The sequence below is a fragment of the Eumetopias jubatus genome, unplaced genomic scaffold (assembly GCF_037043125.1).
Source record: "Eumetopias jubatus isolate StellerSeaLion01/CBP00866 unplaced genomic scaffold, mEumJub1_p1.0 scaffold_11, whole genome shotgun sequence".
Taxonomy (NCBI): domain Eukaryota; kingdom Metazoa; phylum Chordata; class Mammalia; order Carnivora; family Otariidae; genus Eumetopias; species Eumetopias jubatus.
Window position 1 is genome coordinate 101638712 of NW_028274817.1, and position 15849 is coordinate 101654560.

Below are 15849 nucleotides of genomic sequence, written 5' to 3' on the forward strand. Positions count from 1 at the left end.
GCTTCAGAGAATTTATACATCACTGCTCTCACTTGCCCCCCTTCCTCATTGCTTTTTTTCAAACTTGTCTTACATGTTGGAGTTCATCACACCATTGTCCTTATATATAACTGCTCTTACGCTCTAAAAATCTACGTGCAGGGTCTTCTTTATCCTTAGCATCATCACTACTAACATACAACCTTCCAAAGACCAGATGCTCAATTAATGATAAGAATAAATGGGGCATAGAGCAAGGAATGTAACTTATTACTATTTAATTTTATCTGCATTCTTGAATAAGTTAAGGACATTCAGGTATATATCCTTGAATTTTACAGAGAGGAAGACAAAAATGACTAGAACAAACTAATATTTAACTACATTTTACTTCGTTTCTATTTTAAAACCACAGCTATATTTTTGCTAGTTCTTTCATATTTCCAAGAAAAATCCCCATTCTAAAGCCATATTATGTTGTTCTGGAAGCCAAAGAAGATGCAAGGATTTTCAGGCTTTATTACATAACATCAAAACTCTTACTCTTAAGAAAATCCCCATTCCAAAGCCATATTATGTTGTTCTGGAAGCCAAAGAAGATGCAAGGATTTTCAGGCTTTATTACACAACACCAAAACTACTCTTACTCTTAAATCTAATCTGACAGCAATGTGTGATCCATGTCATTTATAGACTTGGATTCTGAATCTAAACAAACATTCTATTGAAAGGAACTACATTTGTAAGCTACCAATGTATAACAGGAAAACAAAGAAGATAAATATATTATGGCCTCGCCAACCCCACCTTAGCCTCTCACTACTTCAAAGTTGGCAGCCCTCCTCAACAACAAAGCGAAGAATCTGCCTCAGCCCTGTCTAGGGACGAGAGGAGCGGCTGGACTTGGCCCGGGAACGTGCACCGGCCTTGGTAGTAGAGGCAGCCCCAGCTGCAGCTCGGGCTCGGGCTCGCTCTTCCTCATCTCGCAGAGCCTCTTCATAATGGAATGGGAAGGCACTGGGGACGGTATCATAGATCCTGGCCAGAAACTCTAGGACTTTCATCTTGCTGGTCTCAGCATGGGCCCTGGGGCCCCACAGGAACTCGTAGCGTGGAGGATCACTGTTGGCCACCTGGCGGTATTCCAGGTACTTTTCCTGCACCAAATCTTGGGTGATGAGCTTCCTGGGCTCCCCAAAGACTAAATGCCTCCTTCCATCACAGATACCCAAAACATTCAGGAATTCCCAGATATCTTCCTCAGAGGTACGGTTGCCACTCAAGAAGATCACACCGAGGAGAGGCATGAGAAGCCCATTCTCAGGAAAACCCCCGGGGCTGCTCACACTGCCATCACTGGTGAGGTCTAGGCTGCTGACCAGGATATAGGAGTGACCGCCTGGCTTGACTTCCTTTAATTCTAGGCCAAAGACCAGCTCCATGCGCTCGGAGGCTTTCCGGAGGATGTCAGGAAAGTCCTCCCTGTACCTTTTGTTGATGATCTTCAGCATGTCTGCCTTCAAAATGGGTGCCCTCATTTTATGCTTTTCTAGCAGGAACTGCATCAACATCCCCACCTTCCTGGTTAGAAGATCGTTGTGAGTACTCTCAGGGGAAGTTGAGGCCTGAGAAGAATTTTTATTTTTCCGAACTTGGCTCTTGGCACCTACATTAGATCTCTGGCATGAAACACCTGCAGCAGGAGAGCTAGTGGCTGGGGATCCCTGAGGCTCCTGGGAAGCGCCAGCAGCAGGGGAACTCGGGGGAGTATCCCCAGAAACAGGAGAGTTGGGGGACTCTTCAACATTTGCTGCAGTGGCTTGAGTACCCCCAAGGCCCTGGGGCTCACCTCGGGCCTGGCGGCGTTTCTCACGGGCACGGAGCTTACTCTTCTGGCCCCGAGGCATGACTGGGTCAGGGCAATGGGCACAAGAGTGGACAGGAGGGCGGGAGATGTTGGTACCTGGAGCGGGAAAGATGAGAGTGGGAGCACCTCAGCAGGGAGAGACCACCCTGGCTTTTAAGAAGCCACCTTTGCAGATATCTGTGAGGGCACGGCGCTAAGCCCCAACAGGGCTCTTGCTCTTGGTCAGCCTGTCTCCTGAGAACCCAATGGAGGAAGTCAGGGTACTCCTAGGACTCCCAGGACTAACAGCAGGGGTGGCATCATGGGCTACTCTTTTTTTTAAGATTATTTATTGATTGATTTGAGAGAGAGCAGAGTGAGTGAGAATGCGAGTTGGGGGGAAAGGCAGAGAGAGAGGGAGAAGCAGACTCTCCACTGAGTAAGGAGCCCGATTCGGGACTTGATCTCAGGACCCCGGGATCACAACCTGAGTGGAAGGCAGACGGTTCACCGACTAAGCCACCCAGGCATCCCTAGGCTACTCTTTCAATTGGGTATTGAGTGGTCTCCATTTCCTTACTCAGGATCTTCCCTTTGACTCCAAACCCTTCCTGGGGCTCTGCCCTCTGCTGATTTGAGGCCATGACCCTTAGACAAAGGTCCTCGCATTTCTGGGACCTGAGTTGACAGCCAGAGTGAGCTGACTGAGGCCTATGCCTGCTAACAGCAGGGGCGAGACCCTTCAACCCCACTGTTCTGGAGGCAGTGGCTCCCTCAGACCTCATTCAGGACTTTGACCTCGACTGCAGCTAGGATTGGGATTTCTCCATCTACCTGAGTCTACAAGCCTAAAAGCAAAGGCCCCAGAGTAGCTAGAAGTCACTGTGCTGCACATTTGGGTACCTCCCCTGGGGACTCCCAGATATGAGAGCCGGGGGCTGTTCTGTGCAGTTCCCTATTCTGAGGAGAGGGGCCCTTATTAGCACTGACGGTCCTACCTTTACTCCTTTAGGGCCAAAACTCCTCCTTCTGCTCATGGGGCTGCCTCCTTTAGATAAAGGCCTTTCTCTACCTGAGTCACCCCCTAGGCAGAAATGAGGGGTTATCTCAGCCTGAAATACTCCCAAATTTCAGGGCTGCCATCAGGAGTGGGGTGGCCCCCTTTAGACAAAGGCCCTCGCCTCCTGAGGCCGCCCTGAGGACAATGGAATTGCTCGGCCAGCCAGTCCGCTGGGACCTCCCAGAGCCCGACCGAAGGGGCAGGTTCGGGGGGCCAACTTCGTTATGGGGGGGAAATAGTCTCTTCAGTCCTCCCCAGGGTCCTCACCTTGACTTTAGACCGGTCCGGGGAACCATCCGCCGCCCAACGAACCGCTGCGCCCAGCGGTCGAGGTCCCGCCCAGAACGGAAGTCAGGAGATCCGCATCCGGGGGCGGCGGCACCGGGGTCTCCGGGGGCTGAAAGCAGGGGTGGGCGGGGCTCTGTGGGACGCCAGCGCTTGTGGCTCCTCCCTCTGCCGGCCCAAGCCGGCCAGCCCCCCAGGGCCCCCACCCTCCTGAGTCCCTAGAGGGGAATCTCTGGTCCTGCCGCTCGGGGGTATGCCTTCCTGAGCCGCACAAGCCTCATAAGGGGGGGCGGGCTCTGTGAACCTCCCCCTTTCAGGAGAGATTCACTTGCATTGAGGGTCCACACCTTGACTCTAGCTATGGTCGAGACTTCTCCCCCTGCGGAGCTGGGACCATCCTGCTAGATGAGGCCATTCCTTCCCTGAGACTCACCAGGCAGAATGAGGGGACTCCTCAGAGCTCTTCTGGGTCCCCCAAGGCTAAGAATGGTACAGGATTCTATTTAGCCCCCTCTGCTTTGGGCGTCCCCTGATAACACTCATGGTCTTCACATGAATTCCTGTTAGGGCCCAGGTCCCTCCCTCTGCAAAACTGAGGCAGCTTCCATTAAACGGAGGCCCTCACCTTCCTGAGACTTTCCAGGCTGAAATCAGCTCTGCCCAGGGCTTCCCAGGGATGACAGCAGAGGAGATGTTGTGGGACCTCCTTTTATGCTGTGGGTGCTACTCTTGGGTCTTCACCTTGACAGATGACCGATCATGTAACTTCATTCTGTGCTTTCCTGTAGCTGCTCATCTTACCTGTAGGTCCTCCTTTCCTGAGAATTCCAAGTTGGAAGTGAGGGTGATCCTCATCTGATCATGGTCCTTGGGTGTCTCCCAAAAGACAGCAGGGATGCGATACTATAGGACCTTGCTGTTCTGGCTGGGTCCTTCCATCATTTCTCATTCATGGTCCTCACCATATCTTTCAGAGCCTGGGACTCCTTCTACTGAGCTAAGGTCACCATCCTTAGGTCTTTGGATGACCCCAGTATGTTGGGGTAGTTGTCTTCTCAGTACTCATTCATGGGGGTCCTCATCTTGGCCAGTGTCTTGATTAAAGGCTTCCTGGGAAACAACGTGTACGTGCGAACACTAGACCAGTTTCTCTACTGCAAATCTTGCAGAAAATGAGTCCATGTGCCAAGACTGATGTAAGATTAGGAAAGTGCAGCATACATCAGGGAGCCCAGGACAGGTGTTGTGGTGTCTGGGGAAAAAAAAAAAAAAAAGCTGATATATTCCTTCTCTTCACCAGCCACACTTAGGATAGCTCTAAAAGATTTACTTTTTTTTTTATGTTATGTTAGTCACCATACAATACATCATTCATTTTTAATGTAGTGATCCATGATTCATTGTTTGCATATAACACCCAGTGCTCCATGCAATACGTGCGCCCTCCTTAATACCCATCACCGGGCTAACCCATCCCCCACCCCCCTCCCCTTCGAAACCCTTAGTTTGTTTCCTGGAGTCCATAGTCTCTCAGGGTTCGTCTCCCCCTCTGAATCCCCCCTTCATTTTTCCCTTCCTTCTCCTAATGTCCTCCACGCTGTTCCTTATGTTCCACATATAAGCGTAACCATATGATAACTGTCTTTCTCTCCTTGACTTATTTCACCTATGACCCAGGAATTGCACTACTGGGTATTTACCCCAAAGATACAGATGCAGTGAAAAGAAGAGGCACCTGCCCCCCAATGTTCATAGCAGCAATGCCCGCAATAGCCAAACTGTGGAAGGAGCCGAGATGTCCTTCAACAGAGGAATGGATAAAGATGTGGTCCATATATACAATGGAATATTACTCAGCCATCAGAAAGGATGAATACCCACCATTAGCATCGACATAAAAGATTCACTTTTTACAGAGAAGGATGGAGCCAGATGATTTTGTGAACCCCTGATCTTTGGAGGATATCTGACTTTACACATGTAGATGATCATACTGTCACTGTCTCGTTCTCTCCTTTATTCACATCTCTGATTTATTTTGGTATTCTTATCACACTGGTTATGTATTCCAATCCAATGTTTTGGTCACAGAGTCCTTTTTATCGGCTTGAGATACATTTTGGAGTGGTAGAAGAAAGTGAATTAAGTAATTGATGGTCAGCCTCAGGCTGGGAGGAGTGGAAAAGTATGAGCTCTGGACAGATTCAGACCAAGGGTCTAGGCCTAGCCCTATCACTTATTAGCTCTTTGAACTGGGTGCATTAGCAAGTTCTGTGGGCCTCAGGCTCTGCATCTGTGAAGAAGGTTTGTTAGATCCTGTCTCACAGGGCCTGGTGGACCATGGTTAATGTACATAGAGCACCTGGAAAGATGCCTGGAATGCACTGAGACTTTACACAATGCCTGTTATTATTATGGCTATGATTATTTTGACCCCAGAGGATACCACCCACCCTGATAGAATATTTGTTTTAATCTAGTAGATATCAGAGAATATATGCCACTCTAGGACATGGAACACCAAATCAGTCCAAAGTGCTGCTTACAGAGACACTAAAGTAAATCCCTCCCCAATAAATAATATTTCGAGCATGGGGGAGTTTTTTCCAGCTGAATGCAACTCAGATCCTCTAGAATTGGATTCAAAGATTAATTATTTCCTCTCCTCTGCCCTTTTACCCAAAGCACCCCTATCTTCACTAATTTCACCATCACCTAAAATCTATACCTCTTTTAGACTTTGCAGAATTAGAAGCCAAGTAAAAAAAACAAAACAAAACAAAAACAGTAACACAGAATTTGAATGCTCTTTTGATAAAATGGGTTCTGACTCCCCAGTTTACAGGAAAGAGTACCTGCACAGTGGCTTCTGAGTTTCCAACCTCAAAAGAGTACCGCCCTTATGTCTCAGAAACTCCCTGGAGATGGTTTGTGTAAAACACCTAGTTTGTGCTCTGTGTTCACCTGTGTTGGGAAGCATAGGACATATTCCATCCGTGCCCTGGGTGGAGATCCTGATTTATTCACAATCCCAAACTGTTAAAGGTAGTTTTCCATTCCAGACTTAAATCTCTCAACTCAGAGACCCACCACCTGGCTCACCAGTTCCACAGCCACCTTTAGCCCACCATACGGCTAACTTAAAATTACTTCCCATCATGGGTGCCTACATGGCTCAGTCGTTAAGCGTCTGCCTTCGGCTCGGGTCATGATCCCAGGGTCCTGGGATTGAGCCCTGCATCGGGCTCCCTGCTCAGCGGAGAAGCTGCTTCTCCCTCTGCCTCTGCCTGCCACTCCCCCTGCTTGTGCTCTCTCTCTCTCTCTACAACAAATAAATTTTTAAAAAAAATTACTCCCCATCACAGGGCTTTCAGCTGGCCAAAGGCTCAATCTGCCTTGCCTTGGGGCATTTTACACTAGAACTCCTCATCTGGAGGTCCCCTCCCTCCTTTTTACCCCTTGTTTTTACTAGTCCTTTCCATCTTATCTTAGGGAGTATCTCACCACCTATTTTTTATATGAGAGCTGCTCTTACACTCCACAGTTTCGTAGGCAGGGGTTGGGCCTATTTTTCTTATTATCCCCAGTACTAGCCAGGAGCCTTCCAAAGAGCAAGGGCTAAATTAATATTTGGGCAATTAAAGAATATTAAATTAAATGTTACCTAGTTCTGAATGACAAGAAACGATTCAAGGGTTTCAATTTGTTTTACAAAATACTAAAATTCTTATTTTTCAACTTGATAAACTCCAAGAAATATATGACCCATGTCATTCATCAACTCGGATTCTGAAGCTAAATAAACCTGTAACTGAAAGGAAAGCCATTTAAAATAGGAAGAAAAAGATACATCTCCAATTTATGTGTTGTACAGGAACACAAGTATGTTACACTTTGTGTTCCTATGCACCCCACCTGGGCCCTCCACTAGTTAGCCAACTGACTGCCTTTGTTAACCACAAAGCGAAGAATCTGCCTTAGCCTGGTCTAGGGACGAGAGGAGCAGCTGGGTGGGGTGGGCGGCCTGGGTAGGTGCACCGGCCTTGGTAGTAGAGGCAGCCCCAGCTGTGGCTTGGGCTTGGGCTAGCTCTTCCTCATCTCGCAGAGCCTCTTCATAATGGAATGGGAAGGCCATGACCTTAGCAAAAACTCCAGGACTCTAATCTTGCTGGTCTCAGCGTGGGCTCTCGAGCCCCACAGGAACTCGTAGCGTGGAGGATCACTGTTGGCCACGTGGCGGTACTCCAGGTACCTTTCCTGCACCAAATCTTCTGTGATGAGCTTCCTGAGCTCCCCAAAGATTAAATGCCTCATCTCGACACAGATTGCCAAACGCATTTAGGAATTCTCAGATGTCCTCCTCAGAGGCGCAGTTGCTACTCAAGAAGATCACACCGAGGAGAGGCATGAGAAGCCCATTCTTAGGAAAGTCCCAGGCGCTGCTCACACTGCCATCACTGGTGAGGTCTAGGCTGCTGACGAGGGTATAGGAGTGACTGCCTGGCTTGACTTCCTTTAATTCTAGGCCAAAGACCAGCTCCATGCGCTCAGAGGTTCTCCTGAGGATCTCGGGGAAGTGCTCCCTGTACCTTTTGTTGACAACCATCAGCAGTGCGGCCTGCATAATGGGTGCCCTCACTGCATGCTTCTCCAGCAGGAAGTGTGCCCAGATGCTCACGTCCTGGTTAGGGAATGTTCCAGTGAGCTCTCAGCGGAGGTTGGGGCTTCAGAGCAATTTGCACTTTCTCATCATGGCTCTTGACGCCTCGTTCAGACCTCATGCATGAAATAGCTGCAGAAGTAATGATGGTGGATAGGGATCTCTGAGGCTCCCAGCAATGCCAGCAATATGGCAATCTGAGGGAGCATCCCCAAAACAGAGGAGGAGAGGGGGGACTCTTTGCTGCAGTGGCCTAAGCCCCCTCGAGATCCTGGTTCTTACCTCAGGCCTAGTGGCATTTCTCGTGTTGTTGAACTTATTCTTCTGATACTGAGGAATGATGACTCCGTGCTCATGAACAGCAGGCCGGACAGTGGGCAATGAGGGCGCCTGGAGGAGGGACAATGGGATGGTGTGTGAACCTACAGCAGGGATATTTCCCCTTGGCTTTAACCTCTGCAGGTTTTCTTGAGGACACTCTCTAGGAACCTACAGGCTCCTGTTCTCCTTCAGCCTGCCCCGAGAAGCTACTGGAGACAGAGTGAGCCTTAGGCTACAGCCTGCCAGCCCTGTCCTTTACTGACTAGTGTGACAGCATGGCTGGCAGTGGGGCCACATGTGGTCTAACGTGGCAAGGGGTCCTCTATGTTTACCTTCCAAATTATTATAATAACTTTTGGCAAGACTTCGAACCGTTTCTCTCTGCTACACTGAGATTGATTCTTTAAACCTCCCTGGGACCCATGAGAAAGAAGTGACTAAGACACCTTAGGCCACCACCCTTACCAGGAGGCACTCAGTGCTTATAGCTCTGTGGGAACCTCTCTGTATTGGGCTTGCTAGGTCCTAAGTATCCATTCAGGGTCCTCATTCAGGGTCCTCATTTGGACACCACACAGGGTTGTGGACTGCCCCAACCCTCATACATGCCTTCTGCTTACTGGTGACTGGACCCTCAGACCAAGGATCTCACCTCCTCTAGACATGATATAAAAAGTGATGGGGATCCATGAAAAAAATACTTGATAAACTAGACTTCATTAAAACTAAAGCTTCTGCTCTACAAAAAAGTCATCAAGAGAATAAGAAGACGAGCCACAGACTGGGAGAAAATGTTTGCAAAGGACGTATCTGATGAAGGCTGTTAGCCAAAATAAACAAAGAACACTTAAAAGTCAACAAGAAGAAAGCAAACAACCCAACCAAAAAATGGGCAAAATGCATCGGAAAGGATGAATACCCACCATTTGCATCGACATGGATGGAACTTGAGGGAATTATGCTAAGTGAAATAAGTCAAGCAGAGAAAGACAATTATCATATGGTTTCACTCATGTGTGGAACATAAGGAATAGTGTGGAAGACCACAGCGGAAGGGAGGGAAAACTGAATGGGAGGAAATCAGAGAGGGAGCCAAACCATGAGAGACCCTGGACTCCAGGAAACAAACTGAGGGTTACAGAAGGGAGGGGGTGGGGGGATGGGGTAAGCAGGTGATGGGTATTAAGAAGGGCATGTGTTGTGATGAACACTGGGTGTTATATGCAACTAATGAATCGTTGAACACTACATCAAAAACTAATGATGTACTATATGTTGGCTAAGTGAACATAATAATAAAAAATAAAAAAAACAGGTCATGAATAAATGTTAAAAAATGGGCAAAATATATGAACAGATACCTCATCAAGGAGGAGATATAAAATGGCAAATTAGCATATGAAAAGATACTAAGCATAATACATCACTAGAAATTTGCAAATTAAAATAAAAATGAAATGCCACTGCATGGTTTTTAGAACGGCCAAAATTCAAAGTACTGACAACAACAAATACTGGTGAGGATATGGAGCAATAGGAACTCTCATTCATTGCTGGTGGGGATGCAAAATGGTACAGTCACTTTGCAAAAACAGTTTGGAAATTTTTTATTACACTAAACATATTCTACATGGTTGGTGGGAATGTAAATTGGTACAGCCACTTGGAAAACAGTATGGAGGTTCCTCAAAAAATTAAAAATAGAACTACCATATGATTCAGCAATCCTACTTTTGGGTATATATCCAAAGGAATTGAAATCAGGATTTTGAAGATGTATCTGCACTCCCGTGTTCATTGCAGTGTTATTCACAATAGCTAAGACATATAGCTAAGCAGCCTAAATGTCTATTGAAGGACAGATGGATAAGGAAAGGGTGAAACATACATACAATGGAATATCATTCACCCTTAAAATGGAGGAAACCTTGCCATTTGCAACAGTACAGAGGACATTATGCTAAGTGAAATGAAGCTGACAGAGAAGGACAAATACTACATGATACCACTTATATGAGGAATCTAAAACAGACTCACAGCAGCAGAGAGTGGAATGGTGGTTGCCAGGGGCTAGGAGGAGGAGGAAATGGAGGGGTATTAATTAAATCTTACAAAATTTCAGTTATACAAGATAAATAAATCCTAGAAGTCTACTGGACAGCATAGAGCCTAGAGTTAACAATACTGTCTTGTATACTTAAAATTTTGTTAAAAGGATAGATCTTATAGGGAGTGTTCTTATAACACATAAATAAATAAGGCAGGAGGAAACTTTTGGAAGTGATGGATATTTTCATAACATAAATTGTGGTGACAATTTCATGGGTGCATACTTATCTACAAACTCATCAATTTGTACACATCAACTATGTACAGCTTTTTGGTCTGTCAATCATACCTCAATGAAGTGTTTAAAAAAACACCCCGACTAAACATACTATACTATCTAGCAATCATGCTTCTTGGTATTTACCCAAATGAGTTGAAAACTTATATCCTCAAAAAAACCTTCACACGGATGTTTACAGCAGCTTTATTCATAGTTGCCAAAACTTGAAAGCAACCAAGATGTCCTTCGGCAAGTACATGGATAAATAAACCATGACATCCCAACAATGGAATACAGGCTTACCTTGTTTTATTGATTCACTTTACTGCACTTCCCACATATTGCATTTATTACAAATTGAAGTTTTGTGGCAGCCCTGCCCCAAGAAACTCTCTTGGTGCCATTTTTCCAAAAGCATGTGCCCACTTTGTGTCTCTGTGTCACATTTTGGTAATTCTTGCAATATTTCAAACTTTGTCATTATTATTATATTTGTTATGGTCATCTGTAACCAATGATCTGTGATGTTACTATTGTAATTGTTTCTGGGGCACCACAAATTGCACCCATATAAGATGGTGAACTTAGGTGACAAATGCTGTGTGCGTCTGACTGCTCCACTGACCGGCTGTTCCCCATCTCTTTCCCTCTCCTTAGGCCTCCCTGTTCCCTGAGGCACAAAAATGTTGAAATGAGGCCAACTAATAACCCTGTAGTGGCCTCTAAATGTTCAAGCAATAGGAAGAGTCCTACATCTCTCACTTTAATTCAAAAGCTCAATATCACTAGCCATCAGGGAAATACAAATCAAAACCATAATGAAATACCACCTTACACCAGTTAGAATGGCAAAAATTAACAAAACAGGAAACAACAAATGTTGGCAAGGATGTGGAGAAAGGGGAACCCTCTTACATTGTTGGTGGGAATGCAAACTGGTACAGCCACTCTGGAAAACGGTATGGAGTTTCCTCAAGATGTTAAAAATAGAGCTACCGTACAACCCAGCAAATGCACTACTAGGTATTTACCCCAAAGATATAGACGTAGTGAAAAGAAGGGGCACATGCACCCCAATGTTCATAGCAGCAATGTCCACAATAGCCAAACTGTGGAAAGAGCCAAGATGTCCTTCAACAGATGAATGGATAAGGAAGATGTGGTTCATATATACAACGGAATATTATTCAGCCATCAGAAAGGATGAATACCCACAATTTGCATCGACATGGATGGAACTGGAGGGGATTATGCTAAGTGAAGTAAGTCAAGCAGAGAAAGACAATTATCATATGGTTTCAGTCATACGTGGAACATAAGCAATAGTACAGAGGACCACAAGGGAAGGGAGGGAAATCTGAAGGGGGAGAAATCAGAGAGGAAGATGAACCATGAGAGACTATGGACCCTGGGAAACAAACTGAGGGTTTCAGAAGGGAAAGGGGGTAGGGGGAGGGAGTAACACGGTGATGGGTATTGAGGAGGGCAGGTATTGTGATGAGCACTGGGTGTTATATGCAACTAAGGAATCATTGAACATTATATCAAAAACTAATGATGTACTATATCCTGGCTAACTGAGCATAATAAAAAACAAAACAAAACAAAAACAAAAACAAAAGCTAGAAATGATTAAGCTTAGTGAGAAAGGCATGTCCAAAGCCGAGAAGGACAAAAGCTCAGCCTCTTGCACCAAACAGTTATCCAGGCTATGAATGCAAAGGAAGAGTTCTTGAAGAAAATTGAAAGTGCTCCCCCAGTGAACATACTAATGATAAGAAAGCGAAACAGCCTTCTTGCTGATAGGGAGAAAGTATGAGTGGTCTGGACTCTCTGGAAGAGGAAACCAGCTACAACATTCCCTTAAGCCAAAGCCTAATCCAGAGCAAGGCCCTGACTCTCAATTTTATGAAGGCTGAGAGAGGCGAGGAAGCCGCCTAAGGAAAGCTTGAAGCCAGCAGAGGTTGGTTCACGAGGTTTAAGGAAAAAGTTTCCATAACATCATCGTGCACAGTGAAGCAGCAAGTGCTGATGGAGAAGCTGCAGCAAGGTATCTGGAAGATCCAGCCAGGATCATTGAGGAAGAGGGCTGCACTAAACAGCAGATTTTCAGTGTAAATAAAACAGCTTTATACTGGAAGAAGACACTATCTAGGGCTTTCATACCTAGATAAGAGAAGTCAATGCCTGGCTTCAAACTTCAAAGGACAGGCCGAGACTCTTGTGAGGGGCTAATGCAGCTGGTGGCTGGAAGTTGAAGCCAGTGCTCATTTCCCATCCCCCAAATCCTAGGGCCCTTAAGAATGATGCTAAATCTACTCTGCTTGTGCTCTATAGAAGGAACAACGAAGCTTGTATGACAGGACATTTGTTTACAACATGGGTTTCTGAATATTTTAAGACCACTCTTGAGACCTGCTCAGAAGAAAAGATTCCTCTCAAAATATGACTGCTCATTGACAATGTGCCTGGTCACCCAAGAGCTCTGATGGAGATGGACAATGAGTGTTCTTTTCATGCCTGCTGACACAACATCCACTCGGCAGCCCATAAATCAAGGAGTTATTTCAACTTTCAATTCTTATTGCTTAAGAAATATATTTTGTAAGGCTATAGCTGCTATAGATAGTGATTTCTTGGATGGATCTGGGCAAAGTTGATTGAAAACTTTCTCAAAGGATTCACCATTCCACATACCATGAAGAACATTCATGATTCATGGGAAGAGATCAAAATATCAGTATGGAGATGAGCTTGAAAAAAGTTGATGCCAACTCTCCTTGGTGACTTTGAAGGATTCAAGCCTTCAGTGGAGGAAGTAATGGCAGATGTGGTGGAGAGAGCAAGAGAACTAGAATTATGTGGAGCCTGAAGATGGGACTGCATCGTTGCAATCTCATGATCAAACTTTAATGGATCAGGGGTTGCTTCTAATTCTTCTAACTCACTTTATTGTGATATTCACTTTATTGCCCTGGTCTGGAACCAGACCCCCAGTATGTCTGAGGTATGCCTGTATTGTTCAGTGCTAAAAAGAAATGAGCTAATCAAACCATGGAAAGGCATGGAGGAACCTTAGATGTGTATTACTAAGTGAAATAAGCCAATCTGAAAAGGCTACATACTGCATGATCCCAACTCTCCAACATTCTGGAAAAGGCAAAACTACAGAAAAAGTAAAAAGATCAGTGGTTTCTGGGGGGGGGGGGGCGGGAAGGGAGGGATGAACAGACAGAACATAGAGGATTCTAGGGCAGTGAAATTACTATGTATACTGTATACTGTGTATACTGTAACTGAATACAAGTCATCAAAGATTTGTCAAACAAACCGGACAGAATGTTAACAACACCAAGAATCAACCTAATGTAACTATGAGCTTTATGACATGTGGCTGTAAGTTGAGAGACTGTAGCACATAGACCACTCTCTGCAGGATGCTGAAAGTAGGGGAGGCTGTGTGTGTGTCAGGGAAGAGGGTAGATGGAAACTCTGTACTTTTTGGTCACTTTTGCTGTGAACCTAAAATTGCTCTAAAGAATGAAGTCAGGGTGCCTGGGTGGCTCAGATGGTTAAGCGTCTGCCTTCGGCTCAGGTCAAGATCCCGGGGTCCTGGGATCGAGTCCTGCATTGGGCTCCCTGCTTCTCGGGAAGCCTGCTTCTCCCTCTGCTTCTCTCTCTCTCTGTCTCTCATAAATAAATAAATAAAATCTTTAAAAAAAGTATTTAAAGAATGAAGTCAGTTTTTTCAAACAAGTGATGCTGGGAGCACTCAGCCTCATACCCTGCCCCTGGGGCTTTCAGTCATGAGTGCAAGGGCAGGGCCAGACTGTTTGTTTTCCCATCTATTCAGGGACAGGCTGTCCCCTTGGTCCTCACTCAGTTTACTTGGTTTGACTCCTGGCAGGGCCCGAGGTTCCTCTCTTTCTTGGTCTGAGGACATTTCCCCAGAGAAAGGCTTATAGCTCCCCGAGATCTAATAAGGAAGAGGCAAGGGTGGCCTTATTTGGCCACACTTGCCAAGGTCTTCCACAAGTGACAGCCGTGGCAGGCAGCATGAGGCCCTATGATGGTGATCCCACTCAGGGTTCTAACTCAGTACCCTAAATCTGACTTATGTGAAGGCCCAAGACTCCTCTCCCTGCTGACCTGGGACCTCCCCCACTTTTCTGTTACCCCTGAGGATATGAGGCCAGCTCTGCCTGCCATTTATGCCCGGAGCTCTGATGACAGTTAGTTTGAAGGATTCTGTGAGTCTCCACTGATGTGGATTTGGTGGCCCTTGAATGCTTCAGAGTACTCACCTTCCTCCCAGCACCCCTTGGAAATCTTACCTCTACTGACCTGAGTCAATCAACCTCAGACCAAGATCTTCACATTTTTGACCTGTTAAGTGGAAGTCAGTTTCAGCCACATCATTCCAAGGCTGTTTGGGGACTCTGAGGGCTGACAGCAGGGTCAGGAGTCTATGGGCCACACTGCTCTGGGTGGCTGCTCTCTTCATGCCTCATTCAGAGTCCTCACCTTCATATGTGTCAGAGACTTCGAGTCCTCCCCCTAGTGACCTGAGGCTGCCTCTTAAGGCAGGACTCACCTGTCCCGGAGAACCCTGAGGAATAAGTGAGGGGATGCTCAGACTGACAACTTTGCCTGGCATGTTGCTCTCCCCTGTCCTACTATAAAGGGATCTTCATTATGGTTCCTCTTTCTTGATTGAAGGCTTCCTGGGAAAGGCCATGTCCCTGCAAACTCTTGACCATTTTCCTTACTGCAAACCCTTCAGAGACTGGGTCCCTATCCCAGGAGTGATGTGAGACAGGGGAGCTGTAACACAAGGCAGAGACCCCCGAACACATGTGCTGTCAAAGGAAAAAAAACACTTCATTTCTTCTCTTTAGCAACCAGACTTAGCTTTTTATATAAGTTCTGTTTGAATAGATGTAACTTTCTTTATGGAAGGGACTATCCGAAATGATTTTGTGAGCCCCTGATCTTTTGAGGTTACCTGACTTTGGATATATAGATGATCCTATTGTCACTGAATATTATCTCTTTTTCTCCTTTATTCACACTTCTCAATTATTTTGATATGGTAATTGCTCTGGTTATGTATTCTAATCCAGTATCTTGGGCACAAAGTCCTTTTTAGTACCTGAGACAATTTTTGTAGTAGTGAGAAGGGGGAAATAAGGAACATAAAGTTAGCCTAAGGCTGGGAGGAGCAGAAAAGTGTGGGCTTCAGACTAATTCAGGCCAGGGGTCTGGTTCCAAACCTGTCACTTAGCAGCCATGTGAAATTGGGCACAACACTGAACTCTTTGAGGTTGTCTTTTCATCTGTGAAATGGGTTTGATGGCTCTGTCTTGGGG

The 15849-nt window shown here is 45.9% G+C and overlaps 1 protein-coding gene and 1 pseudogene across 1 annotated transcript; both read right to left on the reverse strand.

Moving 5' to 3' along the window:
- Window positions 1-857: 857 nt before the first annotated feature.
- Window positions 858-1886, reverse strand: LOC114197602 (melanoma-associated antigen B1-like). Its single transcript, XM_028088667.2, has one exon. The coding sequence runs from the start codon at window positions 1884-1886 to the stop codon at window positions 858-860; it is 1029 nt and encodes a 342-aa protein (XP_027944468.1).
- A 5236-nt stretch (window positions 1887-7122) lies between these two features.
- LOC114197594 (melanoma-associated antigen B4-like) lies at window positions 7123-8129 on the reverse strand (annotated as a pseudogene).
- Between the last annotated feature and the right edge of the window lie 7720 nt (window positions 8130-15849).

Excerpts from the sequence above, each read along its gene's own strand:
- LOC114197602 (XM_028088667.2), bottom strand. The coding sequence starts at position 1,886 with ATGCCTCGGGGCCAGAAGAGTAAGCTCCGTGCCCGTGAGAAACGCCGC.